The sequence below is a fragment of the Brassica rapa genome, chromosome A09 (genome assembly GCF_000309985.2).
Source record: "Brassica rapa cultivar Chiifu-401-42 chromosome A09, CAAS_Brap_v3.01, whole genome shotgun sequence".
Classification (NCBI taxonomy): domain Eukaryota; kingdom Viridiplantae; phylum Streptophyta; class Magnoliopsida; order Brassicales; family Brassicaceae; genus Brassica; species Brassica rapa.
Window position 1 is genome coordinate 28,562,378 of NC_024803.2, and position 22,181 is coordinate 28,584,558.

General features: G+C 42.1%; 1 protein-coding gene and 1 non-coding gene across 2 annotated transcripts; one reads left to right on the forward strand and one right to left on the reverse strand.

The window, feature by feature from the left end:
* Positions 1-783: 783 nt before the first annotated feature.
* LOC103838948 (glutaredoxin-C9) lies at positions 784-5,417 on the forward strand. The gene has a single exon (XM_033278967.1). The coding sequence runs from the start codon at positions 1,615-1,617 to the stop codon at positions 2,026-2,028; it is 414 nt and encodes a 137-aa protein (XP_033134858.1). The 5' UTR covers positions 784-1,614; the 3' UTR covers positions 2,029-5,417.
* Positions 5,418-14,060: 8,643 nt separating this feature from the next.
* On the reverse strand, positions 14,061-14,167 carry LOC117128624. The gene has a single exon (XR_004452018.1). It is a non-coding gene; the product is annotated as a small nucleolar RNA R71 (small nucleolar RNA).
* Positions 14,168-22,181: the final 8,014 nt, after the last annotated feature.

Sequence of the window (22,181 nt, forward strand, 5' to 3'; positions counted from 1 at the left end):
AATCATACAATTAAATATGAAAGAAATGTCAATATAAATTTGATTCAACATAGTATATTAATATATATATACATCCAATCTTTTTGTATAGTTACATAACTGCTCCAAAACAAATTTAATAAATGTATATATAACACGATACATTAACAAAATATATGATATACAAAGTTCTTGTTAATATTACTTTTTGAACAAAAATTAGGAACATGATATTAACATTAAAATTCACTTGCCAAAATAATACCAAGTGCTCAAATTTTGTTTGGAAATTCGACCATTCAGATCGTTTCAGTCTTAGACTTTACGTATTTTTGACTTAGGAAGTTCAATGTTTAAATTCAAAGGGAATCTTAAACTTGATTTTAGTTCAGAATCATATAGCAAAATAAATAACGTAAGTGAAAACTGTTTAACTACATATTTCTCTACTCTCTATTAAATGACACGAATCAAATATTCAAGTTTTGGAGATTTTCGCGATCTGATATATTTGGTCTGAATAATCAATTATTCAATTCGATTCAATCTATATCTATTCAGATATTCGGTGTTCGTATATCTGGCTGGAGATTTTAAAATTTTGATTTGATTCGATCCGTACAAAAAATAAAAAATAAAACATAAATTAAAATTAAAATTAAAAAAAAAATATTTTATTACAAAAAATGTTATTTACTTTCAAAACTTTAATATCTAAATTTAATAAATTTATTAAATAAAAATATTGTAAAGCTTACATAAAATATAACATTAATATAATTTGTATATATAATTTTAAATATATGTGTATATATTCTTATAACGGATAATACTTACAATATTAGTATTTATGATTTGCTTTTTTTACTGTGAATTTGCACATTAATATTTGTTTTGCTTCGTAGATCTGTAATCCAAAATTCGCATCGAAATATATAACCAAATTTCTTTTTTTTTTGAGCTAGGAACCCTACTGAAATCCTGTAATTATTATTCTGTATACACAATAGTACTATTAGACTACCGATACGGGTTGGACTAGTGGTAAATGTAGCTTTCTTAAAGGACACGAGTTTGATTCTTGTTGAGAAAGGTAATAAGCCTGACTTTAAAACTTCCAAATTAAAACCAAAAAAGTTACCAAATTTTTAAATAGTCACGTGATTTGGTCGGTAAGCATCCACTACTACTACGTGGTCACATGCCAGTATTTCGAGTAATCAACCTATTATATATCACCGTCTAACAAGGACAAAACAATTATAAAGAAAATAGTAATTTCCCATTTATGTACTGATACAAAATCTATGTGTGTTGTCATACCCAACACGTAGACAGGAAACAAAAGAATATAAAAAAAAACGTGCTGCTTTTTATTAGAATAGTAGAGTGGGATGTAAAAAGTCAGCATGAATCATGCGACACGGTAATAAGACACGGTCCTATGACTAAGTCCACTCTTATCCGGTGACGTAAAACAGCATCATGCAGCGTTTGCTATGACGCACATCCTCGCGTAACCATCGTTGACGCTAAACTTACCTCCATACACTCTCCTTCGTATATATATTAATATATATATATACGACAAAACGTTCCCCTTCCTCATTAACATCTTTAAATCATTTTTGAACAATGCAAGGAACGATTTCTTGTACAAGGCATTATAATATGATCCCTGCCGCTGAATCTCCTCGACCGTTGCCACTTAAAACTGAGAAAACCGGCGAGAATGTTCGTACGTTGGTGGAGGAGAACGCGCTGATCGTGATTGGACGGAGAGGATGTTGTATGTGCCACGTTATCAAGAGCCTGCTTCTTGGACTTGGAGTAAACCCAGCGGTTCTTGAGATCGATGATCAGGAGAAGGAAGAGGAAGTTATGAGTGAGCTAGAGAGAATTGGCGTTGAAGGCGGCAGAGAAAGGGTGAAATTACCGGCGGTTTATATAGGAGGAAGGTTGTTTGGAGGGCTAGATAGGGTTATGGCCACTCATATCTCCGGTGAGTTGGTTCCAATTCTTAAGGATGTTGGAGCTTTGTGGTTGTGATTCTATTCAAATGATTTAATTTCCTTAAATATATGTTGAATTTTGATTCGGCAATGGATGTTTATTCTTTAGGCTTTATGATGGATCAATGATTTCCTATCTATAATAAAATCGAAGAATGGTTAAAGTCACTAGAATGTATGTATATTCACTAAATACAAATAGTAAAAATTGATTTAAAATGAAATATAGAACCTATATAATTTGTATCCATCGCAGCGAACTCATCGTTGATTTCCATATACCCTATTAAAAGAAAAAAGGGAGCAGCAGAAGTAAATGTAGATATTGGAGTCAAGAAGCAACTGTCATCTTCACGTAAGCATTGTGCTCTGTCACACTTCAAAGAGACGGAAGTGGGCATACCGCTCGGTGCTGGGACCTCATAAGCACTGAGTTCGTGCTGGGACCTCATAAGCACCGAACTGGCTCACGTTCATATGCTAGGGTTGCAGGTATTTTGGTAAGATATATTGTTTTCATCGTACTACTTTAAATATTATTTTCTAACATTTCTATTTTGTAAAAAGAAAAGGATAGAGATGCATCTTACATTGATGTGCTTCGTAAGACACACAAGAAATCAGATGGATCATTAATAGATGAAAGGGCAAGGCTTATTAGTGAAAGATTTGAAAAAAATGTAGATGATCATATGTTTTTTTTTCGAAAAATCCTATCGGCTGATCCGGTCGGCTTCGGAAAGAACACACTTAGTGCTACAGAGAAGACTGGCTATCACACTGCCTGACCCAAGATTGAAATACTTTCCGACTAATGCCAGGGGATGAACCGATCATCAGGGGGTGAATCTGATCATATGTTTGAAGACGATATCCTAACAACCGAAGAGCTAACTCTTGAGAAAAAGAATGAAATGTATTTGAAGGTAATGTAATTTTTTTTTAATCTTTTTGTCTTCCTAGTTTACACCATAGATAGTTTTTTTGTCTGACATACATTTATATTCTGCCATTGCTGGATTCCACACAAGGTGGTGTGTTTGGTCTAGGATCTCTCTTTAGTGAAATTTCAATCATTGGTAAATTGCTAGTCACCATTGTAAGTCTTCTTGTTCGGTAGATCTTAAAACTAATTCAATTTTTTTTATAAAAAGTACTTTTATGGGAAAAAATTGAAATCATGTAATAATAAAATATTTTTAAATGATGTATATTTATTTTTACTAAAATTGAATTATTTTCAACATAATTGAGTGAAAGTAGATTAACTCATGATAGTTCTTGGTTTAGGGTTTGATAACATATGTTATAATATTGTTGGTATATTTAGGGTTAGATTTTTAAATTTTATCTTTTTTATATATATATATAAATTTAACTTATATGTGTTTAGTGACTATCTAATAACTTGATTTAAACAATTTCTAAGTATCTTAAAAGTTTAAGAAAGTGTTTTTTTTTTATTTAGTTATTTGATTATAGGGTCTGGAAGACTCACAGAAGACTTCCCGGGAAGTCTTCTGACATATCTCACCTAAATTTTAGTAGAATTTAGGTTTCCCGCCTAAATCGAAGTCTTCCAGAAGTCTTTTCATGTATTAGATCTTAAAAGTAATAATAAATTTTATAAATAATATTTTGAAAGAGAAAAAATCAAAATCATGTATTAATAAACATTTCTAAGTGATGAAAATTTAGTTTTGCTAAAACTGAATTATTTTTAACATAGATGAATGGATGTAAACTGAGTCATGATAGCTTTCGGTTTAGGATTTGGTAATATATGTTATAGTATTGTTGGTGTTTTTAGGGTTAGATTTTGATTTTTTTTTTAGTTTGACATATATGTGTTTTGTGACTATCTAATTACTTGATTTAAACTCTTTCTAAGTTTCTTTTAAGTTTAAGGAAATGTTGTTGCTTAGTTATTTGATTATAGGGTTTGACTCCGAGAAGACTTTGGATTAGGGTTTTGTAACATATGTTATAGTATTGTTTGTATTTAGGGTTTGATTTTAGAATTTTAACTTTTTTTTAAAAAAAAATGACCTACATGTGTTTATTTTTGTGTATATTAAACGCTTTATAAGTTGATTTTAAGTTAAATGAATTGTTTTTTTTTTGCTATTTAGTTAGTTATTATATTATGTTATGGTTTGGAAAACTTCTAGAAGACTTCCCAGGAAGACTTCCAGAAGTCTTCTGACATATTTATGCCTAAATTTTAGTAGAATTTTGGTTTCCCGCCTAAAGCGAAGTCTTCCACAAGTCTTCTCATATATTTGATTTTAGGGAAGTCTTCTGTATCAAAATTATTTAATCTACTTATATAAAGAAAATTTACACATTCTCTTTCTTCCTCTCAAATGGCTGCAACAAAAATGTAATGTTTCTAACTCTAAAACTATCCAACCTCTCTCTAATCTCTTTAATATCAAAACACCAAACTTTAAATCTATTTCTCATTTTTTTCTTATGTCTTCTAACTAATTTATCTTCTTTTTGCAGATTTTTTATTACACGGTTCTCATCTTTCACTCATTCAAAGATAAATCTGTAAATTTTGGATATGTGTGTTATATATATTAGATTCTAAAATGCTATAGATTCAACTTAATGTGACTGTTTTGATTATTATTTAAGCATGAAAATATATTTTTGAAGTTTTTCTCAGTTTTGAAGTCATTTAAATGTTTTTGAGTTTGCAGGTTTTTCAGATCTAAGAGATATTTTGAAAGACTTCTCAGAAGACTCTTGGAAGACTTCTCGGAATACTTTAGGCAAGTCTTCTAATGCATTTTATGCTAGAAGTCTTCCGAAGTCTTCTCAAGAAGTCTTCTGCCCAATGTGGTACAAATTTTGGATTTGTATTTTGTGTGTGTTTATATATTATATTCTAAAAAGTTATAAATTCAACCTAATTTGATTTTTTGTTTATTATTTAAGCATAAAGAATTTGTTTTTGAAGTTTTTTTTGTTTTGAAGCCATTTGAATGCTTTTGAATATGAAGATTTTTTTAAGATCTGAGTCAGACTTTGGAAGACCTCTCAGAAGACTCTTGGAAGACTCTCGGAAGATTCTTGGAAGACTCTCAGAAGACTCTTGGAAGACTTCTTAGGAAGTCTTCTAATGTATTTTATGCTAGAAGACTTCCCACGAAGTCTTCGGAAAGTCTTCCGAAGTCTTCTGCCCAAAGTGGTACAAAGGAATGATGTCAAGTAGAGTCCAAGCTTATCTATATTGAAGAATGATATCTAGCTTCATGTGTAATAGTTTTGTTTATGGTCTGATTTATGATTTGTATGTGTACTATTTTAGTTGTGAATTCTTTTGTGAACTTGAAGAGATATTAATCAAAAGAATTTGGTATGTATGTTCATGTTTTTCCCAAAGTACTTGACATTATTGAAGTTATTGATACAACATACCAAGAAATGTTTTTAACCATTCTACCCACTCATAACAAAACACAACAACACAAAAACTTAGTCAAATTTATTAAAACTAAGAGAGAAGACTTCACAAGAAAACTTAGTCAAATTCACAAAAGATCAAACTTGAATTTTAAGTGAAAGTTGAAATTTTAAATCTCATGTAAGTTAAAAAATTATACTTTATAATCTAAAAAGACACATTAAACCACATGACTTGATATTATTGAAGTTACATACTTAACACTTTTGAAAGTTAAAAACATACCTTGAAGTTACTTAACACTCTTGAAAATCTAACGTAGAAGACTTCTCCAGAAGTTTTCTAGAGAAGACTTCTTAAGAAGTCTTCTCGGATTAGCTAAAAACATTAGTAAACATAAATATTTGAAGTCTCATAATTATCACCAAATAAGTTATGAATTTCATCCAAGAGCTCCAATATTGACTAATACACATGAATTAATAAGAAAATATTTAAAAGTCATCTTAAGAAATCTTCTATTTAGGTCATTTTTGCAATTGCAAATTTACGAATGAAGACTTTTTAAGAAGTCTACTCTACAGAAAACATCTTTAGAAGTCTTCATTTGTAAATATTGGCTTAATTTTGAATTTTAAAAATTCTCGAAAACGCCAGAGAAGTCTTCTCTGATAAACAAGTTAGTTTTGTAATTGACTAAAGTTTGTCAGAAACTTGATTTTTTATAGAGAAGTTAGTTCTTGGGAAGTCTTCTAGGGTAAGACTCTTCTGAAAGTCTTCTCAATGCCGTAAGAAGTCTACCTAGAATACTTTTGCAATTGACTATATTTAGCTTTTTCAGAGAAGACTTCTCTAGATATCTTCTGACGGAAGACTTCTATAGAAGTTATTTCTCGTAACCAAAGGTTTGACCAAAACCCGAAATAAAATTTGAGAAAAATTTCTAAAGAAGTCTTCTCATTAATATTAAATGTTTCACTATTATTTTTTTAATTGCAAAAGTAACCCACGCAGACTTCTTGCGACATTGAGAAGATTTCAGGAAAACTTTCAGAAGACTTCGGGAAGTCTTCGGGAAGTCTTCTCTGGGATTTTCTGTTTTTTTTTTTCTTAATAAATGAAAGTTAGAAGACTTCTAGGAAGTCTTCTTGATGGAGAACACATATAACGAAGTCTTCTGGAAGTCTTCTGTGGGAACCGAAATTCACACTGTCGATTTCCGTTTAAATAAGGAAACTAGGAAAACCCTAATTTCCCAGAGGACCCGGATATCTGTTAATTACCACACGTCAAGCAATCAGAACACGAGAATAACAACGATAAAAATAAGAAATCGAAAAGAGAGCAAAGTAGATCTTATTCCGAATCTGCGTATGAGCGTTACAACAAAGTATAAGCCTGGGCTCGAGAGCTGTCGGCGAGATTCCTAGTTCTAGCAACCCTAAGACGGCTAAACCTAATTGAGTCGCAGCTCGAAATAACAAAAACGGAAAGTTGCCTAAATCGCTCTAAGTGCTAAGTTTCTCTGAAAAAGTTCCTCCTCTGCTCCTCGCCTAGGACTCCTTATATACTAGCTCCAAGGTCGGTTTACGCTTTTACTCTTCTGCCCTTAAGCCGTCATATAAAAATGGAGATATTCCATTTTTCCCGATCTTCACAATTATCTTCAAAACTTCCGTATTTATCCGCGGAAACTTGACATTTATCCTTCCTCGTGGGCCAAGCGCGAACCATGCTGTGGTTCACGGGCTTTGGTTAGAAAAATCGTAGGATGGGCCTCGAGTCGTGTTTTAGGTCCCTTTGGGCCGTCTTCCGACTCGACACGTTTACTACGAGTTTTCCGCGGTTTCTAATCCGCGAAGTTTGATCGATGAATTAGAATAACGGGAAACATGGACTGAGCTTGCTACGGTCTTCGGGAGATAGCATTCGAAGGTTTGACGAGAATGCAAGGACTGGTGTCGTATCGATGTTCGGAAAGGTTCAATCGCTACATAGCGACCGAACTTTGGCTCGAGCCCGATCGCTACGTAGCGACCGAGCGAAACGAGTGCTCGGTCGCTACGTAGCGACCGAGCTTCGGCTTGAGCTCGGTCGCTACGTAGCGACCGAGCGGGACGATCGCTCGGTCGCTACGTAGCGACCGAGCTTTGGCTCGAGCTCGGTCGCTACGTAGCGACCGAGCTTGGCTGAGCTCGGTCGCTACGTAGCGACCGAGCGGGACGATCGCTCGGTCGCTACGTAGCGACCGAGCTTGGCTGAGCTCGGTCGCTACGTAGCGACCGAGCGGGACGATCGCTCGGTCGCTACGTAGCGACCGAGCTTTGGCTCGAGCTCGGTCGCTACGTAGCGACCGAGCGGGACGATCGCTCGGTCGCTACGTAGCGACCGAGCTTGGCTGAGCTCGGTCGCTACGTAGCGACCGAGCGGGACGATCGCTCGGTCGCTACGTAGCGACTGAGCTTGGCTGAGCTCGGTCGCTACGTAGCGACCGAGCTTGGCTGAGCTCGGTCGCTACGTAGCGACCGAGCGGGACGATCGCTCGGTCGCTACGTAGCGACCGAGCGGGACGATCGCTCGGTCGCTACGTAGCGACCGAGCTTTGGCCCGAGCTCGGTTGCTACGTAGCGACCGAGCGGGACGATCGTTCGGTTTGAATCCCAAAGAATACTTCTTCGTAGAAATAACCTCGTATAGGTTATTTTTACGAAAATTACATCCCTTCTTTTACTAACTCTTTCGGAAATACGATCTCTGAGGATTTTCGGGTGGTAATTCCGTCGTAACCGTTTTTGACCCCAACAGTTAGCCCCCCAGCCCGTTAGGATCATGCATGGGGGGATCCTAGCGTGCGGTTAGGCATGTTTGGCAAGTTAGGCGTGATGGATGGAATTAATATGCGAAAGTCCGAGCTTGAATAGTAAATCCTCATGTCTTATAAGAAGAGAGGTAACTTGTTCCATAATTTTTTCACTTTCTTGTTTTTCTCTAAGATCTTTCAAAAAAAAAACTTTCTATCTTTCTCTCCACCCTTTTCCTCTATTCTCTTAAGAGAAGTGTAAAGATGTCGAGCAAGAAAAAGATTGCGAAAAAAGGGTCTTCGTCCGCGAGTCCTTACGAAGAGCTCGTCGTTCCGAAGATGGAGTTCGTGCCTCACTCGGTGCATCCTGCCGAGAACGAGGCATGGTGGGTTGCTCATTACGGCTCGTTGATCCCTCCCAAGGAGAAGCCATTCCCGGTCCTGGTCCATCGTGGAGTCGAGGGAAAGGACGCAAGCAGGACTACTGACGAGTTTCTCGCGACGATGCGGTCGTTCTACCGCATCCCGGATGTTGTGGAGTTCCGGGTTCCCTGCCGCGGGGAATGTGCTAACAACCCCCCGGAGGGTTACTTTACTTGTTATGAGGCGTTCATAGTGCGTTGTCGCCTCTGGTTCCCCATACCCGAAATTCTCGTCCGAGTGTTGGACCGCTTCGAAGTCGCGATAAGTCAGTTGACACCCCTTGCCATTCAGCACCTTATTGGGATCTTGATCCTAAGCTATGAGCATGGCCTTTCCCTTTCCGTCGATCATTATGAAGCGCTTTTGAGGCTTCAACTTGTCAAGGATACGGATAAGCATAGGTTTGTCCCTCGGAAATTTATGTCGGTGGTTAAGAAGTTCATTTCGAACTTCAACTCGTGGAAGAAGTTCTTTTTCTTTGTTCGTTTGGACGCTGCGTCCGTCGAAGAGAGTTGCATTCCACTGTTCCGGAGGTTGCCGAACAATCGTCCCTTCATCAATCCTCTTGCTCCGTTCCCTGAGGACATTATCGCGGTGAGGGATCTTCTCAGGAATGGTCCCTTCTTCTGGACTTCTTTCACGCCGAGAAGGGTTCGGAAGGCACTGAAATTTGTGCAACCTGGTCCAGCTTTGGACGTGGATACGGGAAGCGACTCCGAACCCGACGACCAGAGTCCCGTTGAAGCTCCGACAGCTGCGCCGGAGTCGAGCTCTTGGAAGGGAAAAGATGTCGATCTTGGCGACATAGAGTTTTCGATGGATGACTCTATGCTTCCAGGATGGGATCCGAACCTTGCTTACGGCGACGGAAGCGGTTCGAGCGAGGCCCCCATTCCGGACTTCGATGATTTCTTTGCTGGGCTGCCATCGGGTTTCGATGCTCCTCCTCCTACGAAAGAATCGGCGAGGCCGAGAGTCGTTGCGGAAGGATCTCGCATCATCAATGGGGTTAGTTTTTTTTTGGGAATTTTTTAGTGATTATCCTATGTATGGATTTGTAACACGCCCATTGATTTTGCAGGGCCTGAGCTTGCTGGGCTCGGCCATCGAGGCGGGTCATAGAGAAGCCATGGTCTACCGCTTCAAGGCGGAGAAAGCGGAGCGGGATCTCGCCCGCGTGCAAGGCGAGATGCTGGAGCGAGAGGCACATCTTACTCGTGATCATGCGCGGGCTGTTCGCAGAGCGGAGAGGAAAGGCAAAAGAGAGATCGTCGAGGTGATGAAGACTCGCGCATCTCAGTTCCAGGTTGAGTACGGGAACCTTAAGAATGCCTTTACCTCGGTGGGCGACTTTCGTGAATGCCGTGGTTCGGTCGGAAGTCTTTGGAGGACGCAAGCCGACGACTATGTGTTTGAAGAGGAAATGAGCTTGATGAAGAGTGGGATGAGTGACCGTGCCCACGCTGAGGCGCTTATCCCTCCGATCGACGAGAGGATTCAAGGGTTCTGGGATTCCATCCCGGTTTCTCCTGATACCGAGGAGGTCCCGATCGATTTTCACGACGGTGGTGAGGAAGTGGATCGTCCTGCGGATGCGTTTGGTGCTTCGTTGTCCGGGGACTTCGACTTTGGATTATGAGGGATGGATCAGTTATCCTTGTTTTCGGCCGAATATGGCCCTTTGAATTTGGATTTCGTTTAGGCCAAGATGGCCGTATTTGTATTTCGGGGACTGGCCGTTGGTGGCTTTGAATCCCTTGCCGCTTTACGCGGTTTATTTATATGATAAATGTTTCGTTTCGAGTTTTTCCTGAGTAGGGTTGAAGTAAATACGAGTTGTCGTCTCGTATGTAGTTCTAATTAGACGTTCAATCTGTTGGTTCGTTCGTGATTTTCGTAAAAATTTATCTGTCTTTACGATTTTCGAGAACATTGAGATACGAACGGAGAGGCATGGTTTATGATCTCGTATCTTTTAGATATCATGCCTTGAGATGTTTGAGACCAGAGCGTTGGGTTTAGGGCAAGACCTAGGTTTACTTTCGGTTAAGGTTTGTGCGGTGACTAGCCGGCTATCGTTTTTCCTGTTGCGATTTCTTCCTGACTCGCACCGGTTTAAAGTCCGCGATATGTTCTCGGCTTATATGACTTGTATGGTACGAATCGAGCATCTTCTCAGAATCAACTGGAAGTGCTAAACCAAAATTTCGGATTTTTGTTGTAGCGCGCTTTTGTCCTTGTGCTGGACGTTTTTAAAGATCAAAAGAGTGATCGGATTGCGTTTGTTTAAGACGGCTGGCGTGTTCGTCGGGGCCAATCGACGAACGGGGTGTAAGGTTTTTGGTGGTCGTGTTCGGACAATTTGTTTAGCATTGTCCTCGAATTTTAACTTTTTGCGACGTCTCGCAGTTATTTTCGAGGATTATGCGTGTTTGAAAGGTGATAATCTTTACGATTTTTGGGCCGGATGAGGCCGCAGACGAGCGTAAACTGAAGCGTAAGCGTTTTCGATAATAAGACAGTGTATATTGTAAAAATTTTTTATGTTTCTAAAAACTCGATTACAATAATGGCGATTGTGGGAGTATACGAGTATACGCACCCACTCCCCCCCCCCTTTTTAGAGAGGGGGATAGCTGAACTCGTCTTTTGACAAGCTGCCTACGTACCCCTTTCGAGGATCAAGCCATCTCGTAGTTCTGTTTCATGCCGCGAGTGTTCTTACTCGGCGGTTGGTGTCGCGATGTCCGCCTTGACCGTGTCGATCGTGGCTGGGTCGACGCTATTTTCCGGATGTTCCGGTTGAGTTGTCGCGTGGGCTTCGGATTTATGTCGAGCTTCGACGTCCGATGCGTTTGCGTTGACAGACGATTTTACTTCGTCCTTGTGCGGGGCGCTTTTGGCCGAAGATCGATCTATCTTCGCGCGTTTGCCGTTTGCAGACGCCGTGATTTGCCTTAACTTATGCTCCGCGAGGAAGCATAGTCGCGACTGTTTTTGGCATCCCCAAATGGCCGCGACTCCGCTCGGCGTTGGGAACTTGAGACCCAGGTGGTAAGTTGACGGAACTGCCTGCATGGCGTTGAGCCATGGGGTTCCCATGATCACGTTGTAGATAGCGGGATGGTCGACTACCGCGAATTCGACGATTTTCGTGATCTCCTTGGCCATGACTGGCAATTGGATTGATCCGAGAGTCATCGACACTTCGCCTGAAAAACCCGTGAGTGGTTTTGGCGTCGGAATTACCTCTCCGAGTTCGATACTCATCCGATTGAGAGTGTCGCGGAAGATTACGTTGACCGTGCTTCCCGTATCGACGAGTGATATCTTGCATATTTGCATTGTTTTATCCATTCATCCATGAGCATTTTCATCATATAGATTAGGATTCAGACATGTTTAGGTTGCATTTTGCATACATGAGTCTCTATTAGGTACTGGAGTACCACATAAGGTTATTTGGAGCTCAAAAGAGGTGAAAAGAGTGATCTTTGGACGAGCACAGCCGGAGCGACCTCTCGGAGCGACGGCATGAGGTCGCTGTGCACCACATCCCGGAGCGACTCATCCAGAGCGACTGCACAAGGTCGCTCGCGTTTTCACGTCTGGAGACACACATTTACACCTCGGAGCGACCTTCCAGAGCGACGTGCTGAAGTCGCTCCCGAAGCTCAGAGCGACCATACCAGAGCGACAGGGAGAAGTCGCTCGCGTTTTCATCACCCGGAGACGCGAGAACGAGCCCGGAGCGACCTCTCGCAGCGACACAGCGAGGTCGCTCCCGAAGCCTGGAGCGACTTGTCGGAGCGACGGGCTGAGGTCGCTCCGTGTTTTGTTTCTGCTCGAACTTGTGATTTCTCAAGGGCATTTTGGTCATTTCATTATGCACGTTTTTATTTTCTAAACCTATGTTTTATTACTCTGTAAGCCACCAGGAGGCACATGATCTTTGTTCTTAGAAAAACCACCAAAAACCTTTGGAAAGGGATCTTTTGAATGAATTGATCAGTTTATTATTGAGAATTCTGTGTTCTTATCTATTTCCTGTGTTTCTCTACATGATTAATCTGAAATCCAATATGGGTTTAAGAGGAATCATGGAGATTAGTGAGTAATCACCTTTTGAATTCATGGGTTAGGGAGATTAAGGGTGATTAGGTTAGTTCTAGGATGTTTTAGTGTAGATCATTCTTGTTCCTTGCTAGTAGAGTATTCATAATGCATCTTCTGAGTTGGCCACTCAAAAGTTGATCAATAGACATTTCCCACCCAAAAGGTGTTTGATGAAATGCCTGAGACAACTCTCCTAGGCTTTTAGTATACTTTGCCAAAGACATTTGTTGTTAAAGATGCTAAGATAGCTAATAGACTTGTTAGTAATGATTGCTTTCATATTATTCAACCAAAGACATTTGATGTTTGAGATATGTTAGCAAATGAGCATTCATCTAGACATAGAGCTTGCTTAGAATTGTGTCTAGGCTTAAGGTTGATAGTTTGATTGATCATTTGCCATCCTTAGTTCGATACTTGATCACCCAAGGTCTAATCCCTATGCCCATGAGTTCTCTTTTCCCTTAGTCAAGAAAGTATCATTCTGTTATTTGCTTTCTAGTTTAGTAGTAATTTAAAACCCATCTAAATCATTGGTTGCACTTAGATTAAGTGAGTACTTGCATTCTCAGTGCTTTGATATCCCTCAGAACTGGTTCGACAATCTTCTATACTACAACATTTGTCTTAGGAGCCTTGAAAACTCCTAAAATCAAATTGGCGCCGTTGCCAAATTCTGAGTAGATTTGAACATTGAGATTTAGTCACTTGCTTGAGACTAAGTCATTTTTATTTTCTTTTGTTACTGATTCTCTTTCTTCACCTCCCTTTAATCTACAGGTGTATGAACTTGAGGAGCAGGGGTCCATCAAACCTAGTTCCAATAGCTGCAGACATCAGAGCTTTAGAGAGAGAGTGTGCTAGAAATAGAAGAGAAGAAGAGCAACAGGCTCACTTGCAGAGATTGAGTACTGATATGGGAGACATACCTCAAAACCAACAGCGAGCAGCTCGACCCATTGGCACTTACGACCGCCCCAACATTCATGGTCATAGATTGGGAATCCGAGCACCCGCTGTGGCAGCCAACAACTTTGAGATCAAATCAGGACTCCTCAACGTGATCGAGAACAACAAGTATCATGGCTTGGCTCTAGAGGATCCATTTGATCACTTGGACAGGTTCGACAGCTACTGTGGGTTGTCAAAAACCAATGGTGTGTCCGAAGATGCCTTAAAGCTCAAGCTATTCCCTTTCTCTTTGGGGGATAAGGCACGTCAGTGGGAGAAGTCTCTACCCAGTGACTCCATCACTACTTGGGATGACTGCAAGAAAGCATTCTTGGAGAAGTTCTTCTCTACTTCAAGAACTGCTAAGCTGAGAAACGAGATTTCCAGCTTTCAACAGAAGAACTTGGAAGGCTTCAGTGAAGCCTGGGAGAGATTCAAGGGCTACCAAGCTCAATGCCCACACCATGGCTTTTCTAAGGAGAGCTTGCTAAGCACATTCTACCGTGGTGCTCTTCCTAAGTACAGAGCCAGACTGGATACAGCTAGTAATGGGTTCTTCTTGGGGAGAACTGAGGAGGATGCAGAGGAGCTGGTTGACAACATGGTAAAGAGTGATGCAGTCTACAGTGGAGACCACGACAGAGGCAGTAGAACAGATGATAAGCAGACGAGGAAAGAGATCAAAGCTTTGGAAGACAAGATCGATCTACTCATTGCTGAAAAAGCCACCCAAGAGCAGCTGAAGTTTGTTGGTAACTCCAAGCAGGAAGATCCACTTGCTGTCAATGAGGTTGAGGGGTTGGAAGGTCAAGAGGAGTTGTGTTTCATCAACAACAATGGTAGCTGGTACAAAAAGGAGCCCAACTTTCAGTACAACAACTACCAACAGAAATCCTACCCAAACAACCAACAGAGTGGCTATCCGCCAAGAAACAACCAGCAAGGCAGCTATCAGCCTCAGCAAAACCCCTCGTCTGGTTCCTCTGCTCCTCAAGAGAGCAGCACTGATACCTTACTGAAGCAAATCTTGGAGTCTCAGACTAGAAGTGAGAAGCAAGTTGGTTATGAGTTGAAGAACCTTCATTCCAAGATTGATGGGAGCTACAATGAGCTCAACAACAAATTCTCACACCTTGCTTCTACAGTCAGGAATTTAGAGAATCAATTTGCTTCCATGAACACTCACCAGAATCGCCAGCAAGGATCTCTACCTGGAAAGTCTGACCAAAATCCCAAGGAGGCCAAAGCTATCACCCTTAGGAGTGGTAAGCAGTTACCTCCTAGAACCCTCACCAAGGATGCTGAGAAACTAGGTGAGGGGGTTGCCATCAACATAGATGATGAAGTGGTGATTGTTGATGAGAAGATCAATGACGAGATCTTGGAGAAGATAGTGGAAGCCAAAGGTAAAGGAAAGGTTGGAGAGGAGAAGAAGACAGTAAAGGATGGTGAAGTTGTTACTCCAGCAAGTGAAAGTTCTTTTGTTCCCCCTACCTATGAACCCAAACTTCCATTCCCTGGTAGATTCAAGAAGCAGCTGCTAGAGAAGTACAAGGCTCTGTTTGAGAAGCAAATGAGTGAAGCTCAGGTTGCAATGCCCATCATCGATGCTTTCATGTTGATTCCTCAATACAACAATTTCCTGAAAGATGTTGTAGCTGCAAAGAAGAAGGAGATGGAAGGCATGATGATTCTTACCCATGAGTGCAATGCCATCATCCAGAGGCTTGATGTTCCAGAGAAATTAGAGGATCCAGGAAGCTTCACACTACCTTGTGCTCTTGGACCTATGGTATTTGAGAAAAGTCTCTGCGATTTGGGAGCTAGTGTCAGCTTGATGCCTTTGTCTGTTGCAAAGAAGCTTGGATTCACTCAGTACAAGAAGTGTAGACTCTCTCTGGTGTTAGCTGATCGTTCAGTGAAGTACCCTGTGGGCATCTTAGAGGACCTCCCTGTGAAGATTGGAAGGTATGAGATACCTACAGATTTTGTGGTGCTTGAGATGGGTGAGGAGGCTCAAGATCCATTGATTCTAGGAAGGCCATTCTTAGCTACAGCAGGAGCTATTGTTAATGTGAAGGAGGGCACGATTGATCTCCATTTGGTAAAGAGAACATCCTCCACTTTGACATCAAGGGGAAAATGAGGAAACCAACTGTGTTCGGGCAAGCCTTCTACATTGAAGAGATGGGCACTCCTGCTGATGAGCACCTTGAAGAGTTACCACCTGAGGACGACGAGGAGGGAGCATCTCCCTCTACTCATTCCCTATAGAAGGTAACCCACCACACTCCTTTGTATATACCATTTCATTTTTGCATATTAGTCTTCTTTTCGGTATCTCTCTCTACTTGACGACACAGAGACTGTGTAACTCAAGTTTGGGGGAGGTACCAAGTATTTGATCATGTTTGCTTTGATGTTGATTCATTGAGTCATGCATGGCATACCTATTTGCATAGATAAAAAAAAAAATCAATCATTTAGTTTGCATCATTTGCATTTTTAGGAGAGTCTAGAGCATATAGGTTGCATTCACTTGCATTGGGAGCAATGATTTTAAATGCCTTGTAAAGAACACTACGTTGCACCTGAGTAGCTTTTGCACCTCTCAAAAAGACTTGTATGTTTCGAGCCTTGAAAACTCTTCCTGAAACTTGTTGATTGCTGAAACTCAGTCTTTGAAGCCAACTACAACCTTATTTGAACTGAACGAACTTAATGCTTCTTGCTCATGGTCTCTTGTGTACTGAGTCATGGCTATACACACTTGAGTTGTCACATCCTTTATGCCAATCTTATTTTGACAAACTCTAGTGGTAGACCACTCCCAAAACCTTTCCCTCCTTTTAAGCTTTCATTGTTTGATGAGTGAGGCCTTCTTCGGAAAGTCTTACATGCGCATAATGTTGAGAGTATCGGGAACGACAATGCTTGATCTTCATTCTTGCTAGATTGGGCACTCTATTGTCTAGCTATAGGTGGGGGGTGAGTGTTGTGATTATGATTTGGGAGAAATGAAAAAGGAAAAGAATAGACTCTTTGTGCTTAAGTGAATTGATTTTCTGGGATAAGTAGAGAACCTCTAGCTCTAGTTTTGAAAAGTCTTGGCCCCCAACCTAAAAAAAAAAAAATATATATATAAAAAAAAAAAAAAAGAAATCGAAAAAAAAAAAAAAAAAAGAAAAGGGGGCTAGCAAAGTTGTTAGGAGCTAAGAAATGTTTTGAGGTTGTAGAAAAATCCCTTGTAGATTTCAAAAAGAAAGAGTTAAAGTTCTTAAGATCTTTTGGTGAGAGATGTGAGTTGGGTTTGACATTTGGGAATGATTGTGTAATGATATGTTTGGGAAAAGGGTAGAACAATGGAGATTGAGCATTGTATGCATGAGTTGGTCCCTTTCTTAGATATATTATGTGCAATGTCAAGGCTACTTGTTTTGAGAGTAAACCACCTTAAAGATCATATGTTTTGAACCTCTTGAATCACTTGAATAAAAGCCTTCCCTTACCCAACCAAATGACTTGGACCAACTGACCATTTGCAAGAATTCACCTGATGTTTTGTGCTTAATGAATGTGAGAGTTGGTTGATTTGAATGTGTGGATGCTTGATGATGAGTGTAAGAACAAAAAGAGTTAAGATAGGCCTAGAGAAGCTAGAGTGTAATAAGAGAGTGTGCTAGTTGTGTTTCTTTTGGCTATGTGCTCCCACCTTCAACCTCTCTTCCTATGAGTTCTAGAAAGTTCACTTGTGGACAAGTAAAAGAACAAGTTTGGGGGAGTTGATATCTTGCATATTTGCATTGTTTTATCCATTCATCCATGAGCATTTTCATCATATAGATTAGGATTCAGACATGTTTAGGTTGCATTTTGCATACATGAGTCTCTATTAGGTACTGGAGTACCACATAAGGTTATTTGGAGCTCAAAAGAGGTGAAAAGAGTGATCTTTGGACGAGCACAGCCGGAGCGACCTCTCGGAGCGACGGCATGAGGTCGCTGTGCACCACATCCCGGAGCGACTCATCCAGAGCGACTGCACAAGGTCGCTCGCGTTTTCACGTCTGGAGACACACATTTACACCTCGGAGCGACCTTCCAGAGCGACGTGCTGAAGTCGCTCCCGAAGCTCAGAGCGACCATACCAGAGCGACAGGGAGAAGTCGCTCGCGTTTTCATCACCCGGAGACGCGAGAACGAGCCCGGAGCGACCTCTCGCAGCGACACAGCGAGGTCGCTCCCGAAGCCTGGAGCGACTTGTCGGAGCGACGGGCTGAGGTCGCTCCGTGTTTTGTTTCTGCTCGAACTTGTGATTTCTCAAGGGCATTTTGGTCATTTCATTATGCACGTTTTTATTTTCTAAACCTATGTTTTATTACTCTGTAAGCCACCAGGAGGCACATGATCTTTGTTCTTAGAAAAACCACCAAAAACCTTTGGAAAGGGATCTTTTTGAATGAATTGATCAGTTTATTATTGAGAATTCTGTGTTCTTATCTATTTCCTGTGTTTCTCTACATGATTAATCTGAAATCCAATATGGGTTTAAGAGGAATCATGGAGATTAGTGAGTAATCACCTTTTGAATTCATGGGTTAGGGAGATTAAGGGTGATTAGGTTAGTTCTAGGATGTTTTAGTGTAGATCATTCTTGTTCCTTGCTAGTAGAGTATTCATAATGCATCTTCTGAGTTGGCCACTCAAAAGTTGATCAATAGACATTTCCCACCCAAAAGGTGTTTGATGAAATGCCTGAGACAACTCTCCTAGGCTCTTAGTATACTTTGCCAAAGACATTTGTTGTTAAAGATGCTAAGATAGCTAATAGACTTGTTAGTAATGATTGCTTTCATATTATTCAACCAAAGACATTTGATGTTTGAGATATGTTAGCAAATGAGCATTCATCTAGACATAGAGCTTGCTTAGAATTGTGTCTAGGCTTAAGGTTGATAGTTTGATTGATCATTTGCCATCCTTAGTTCGATACTTGATCACCCAAGGTCTAATCCCTATGCCCATGAGTTCTCTTTTCCCTTAGTCAAGAAAGTATCATTCTGTTATTTGCTTTCTAGTTTAGTAGTAATTTAAAACCCATCTAAATCATTGGTTGCACTTAGATTAAGTGAGTACTTGCATTCTCAGTGCTTTGATATCCCTCAGAACTGGTTCGACAATCTTCTATACTACAACATTTGTCTTAGGAGCCTTGAAAACTCCTAAAATCAACGAGTACCCTTCCGACTTCTAAATCTCGTATGACGAGATCTATGACGAGCGGGTCGCAGTGAGGTTGGTCGATACCGCCGGCTTCTTCTTCCGTGAAGGTGATCGAGCAATTTTGGCCGTCTCGAGGAGGAGACCATGTAGGCCAATTTGCGCTTGATTCTGCCTTCCGTTGGTAAGCCTTGATGGCTGACACGGTATCGCCGCAGTATTGAGATCCTCTGATGATCATATTGACTCTGCGACGATTGTTATCGTTCCCTTTGTCATCCGGCCTCCTACCGCGTTTATCCCCAGGTTGGTTTCGTTGAGGAGATTTTTCGGCGGGCGGATTTCTGTCCGTCTTTGGAGGCCGATCAGAATCGAGGATGAGATCCTTGACGCTAGTTACTTCCGAAAGTTCTCCAGCGAGCAGCTTCGCGGCCAGTCTTGCTCCCAAGACTTTGCAATTGGTCGTGGAGTGTCCTCGGGATTAGTGGAACTCGCAGAAGGTGTTTTCGTCATACCCTTGATTGCGAGTCCATGTGTTGCCCGTGGTCCGGCCTTGATCCGAACTGATCGCATAGTTATGCGCCCCTTGGAGATCTTCCCCCTCGTGATGGACGTACTTGTCGTTACGAGAGTTCTTCTTTTTCCCCTTCGGATCTGCGTCTTTCGAGGATGGTCTTGCCGGCTTATGTTTTTGCGATAAGACTTTAGTTTCTTCCTCCACTATGATATAGTCCGTTGCTTTGTGGAGGGCGTCCTGGATCGTTCGCGGTTTGTCGAGAGTTATCCATTTTCTGAATTTCGACTTGTACCAGAGCGTCTTTCTCAGCGCGTCGATGGCCACTTTGTCGCTTATCCCGCTGACCCTGGACATTATCAGTTTGAACCGACTGATAAACTCGCGGAGGGGTTCGTCTTCCCTCTGGGAGAGACTCCAGAGATCAACATCGGAGGTTTCCCTGTCTATGAATACAGAGTACTGTTTGAGGAATTCCGATGCGAGCTGTCGAAAACTCCCGATGGTGTTGCGACGAAGGCGTGCGAACCATTCGAGCGCTGCTCCTTCAAGATTTTCGACGAACAGGCGGCAATAGCCGGCATCCTTTTCGCCGTCCTTCAGTCTTGCTCTTCCCATCGCGATGTGGAAAGCCTGAAGGTGCGCTTTCGGATCGGCCGTACCATCGTACTTCGGTAGTTTGATCTTTCCCGGATCGGACACCCTCATGTCCGAAATGCGACTGGTAAAGGGGGTCTTTCGAGCTCCTTCCAGCAGTCGATCGATCTCGGGGGCAGCACTAGTAGCATGATGGATTTGAGACTTTACGGCTCTCACTTCTGCCGCAGTCTTGGTGATATAGTCGCGAAGATCGCGGATATCCGATGTCTCGTCAGTGGATTTCCGAGCCTGTCGGCGCTTACTGCGAGTGAGCTCGGTTTGCCTTTCGGCCAGCTCCTCTTGTTCGTTCCAATAGGCGACTTCTTCTTCTTCCGTCATTGGTTTTTCGAACGGGGAGCCTTCCCGAGCGGATCGGCTTCTGGTCCTTCTTGGATGTCTGTCGACATCCTCGTCGGTGTCGTTGGAGACATCGCTAGGATCCAGGTCAATATGTTCGGCTTCGTTATCCTCCGAGTCCTTTGCAGGGAGCGGAAGACTTTCAGAGTTCCCCTTCTCGATGGGAGACTTCTCGCTGGGGTTTTGACCGGAAGGTCGTTCCCGCGCGGCTCCTGCTCTATCGAGTGGGGTGGCGAAATCGAGCCTCTTCCCGCGGATTTTGGTGGTTCCGCGGGGACGGATAGCTTGGGTCCTTGCCGTTAAGGTTTCAACCTGTTTGGTCAAGGTATTCACGAGCTTATCCTGTTCTTCCGACCTTTTTTCATAGGTGGCAAACATCTTTTTAAACTCCTCGAGAGTCGCGGCGTTGGCTTGCGCGTTGGCCGCAGATACGTCCGCTACCGGAGTGTGGAGATCGGTGCCGCTGCCTCCGTTAAGGGGAGTTTGCACGTTATCCGCGTCGTTGGTTGACATGTCTGACTGTGTGTGGCTTTTGCGGGTTAGATTGATCCGTAAGGCCCCCTCTCTCTAGCGCCAAACTGTGGGAACCGAAATTCACACTGTCGATTTCCGTTTAAATAAGGAAACTAGGAAAACCCTAATTTCCCAGAGGACCCGGATATCTGTTAATTACCACACGTCAAGCAATCAGAACACGAGAATAACAACGATAAAAATAAGAAATCGAAAAGAGAGCAAAGTAGATCTTATTCCGAATCTGCGTATGAGCGTTACAACAAAGTATAAGCCTGGGCTCGAGAGCTGTCGGCGAGATTCCTAGTTCTAGCAACCCTAAGACGGCTAAACCTAATTGAGTCGCAGCTCGAAATAACAAAAACGGAAAGTTGCCTAAATCGCTCTAAGTGCTAAGTTTTCTCTGAAAAAGTTCCTCCTCTGCTCCTCGCCTAGGACTCCTTATATACTAGCTCCAAGGTCGGTTTACGCTTTTACTCTTCTGCCCTTAAGCCGTCATATAAAAATGGAGATATTCCATTTTTCCCGATCTTCACAATTATCTTCAAAACTTCCGTATTTATCCGCGGAAACTTGACATTTATCCTTCCTCGTGGGCCAAGCGCGAACCATGCTGTGGTTCACGGGCTTTGGTTAAGAAAAATCATAGGATGGGCCTCGAGTCGTGTTTTAGGTCCCTTTGGGCCGTCTTCCGACTCGACACGTTTACTACGAGTTTTCCGCGGTTTCTAATCCGCGAAGTTTGATCGATGAATTAGAATAACGGGAAACATGGACTGAGCTTGCTACGGTCTTCGGGAGATAGCATTCGAAGGTTTGACGAGAATGCAAGGACTGGTGTCGTATCGATGTTCGGAAAGGTTCAATCGCTACATAGCGACCGAACTTTGGCTCGAGCCCGATCGCTACGTAGCGACCGAGCGAAACGAGTGCTCGGTCGCTACGTAGCGACCGAGCTTCGGCTTGAGCTCGGTCGCTACGTAGCGACCGAGCTTTGGCTCGAGCTCGGTCGCTATGTAGCGACCGAGCGGGACGATCGCTCGGTCGCTACGTAGCGACCGAGCTTGGCTGAGCTCGGTCGCTACGTAGCGACCGAGCGGGACGATCGCTCGGTCGCTACGTAGCGACCGAGCTTGGCTGAGCTCGGTCGCTACGTAGCGACCGAGCGGGACGATCGCTCGGTCGCTACGTAGCGACCGAGCTTTGGCTCGAGCTCGGTCGCTACGTAGCGACCGAGCGGGA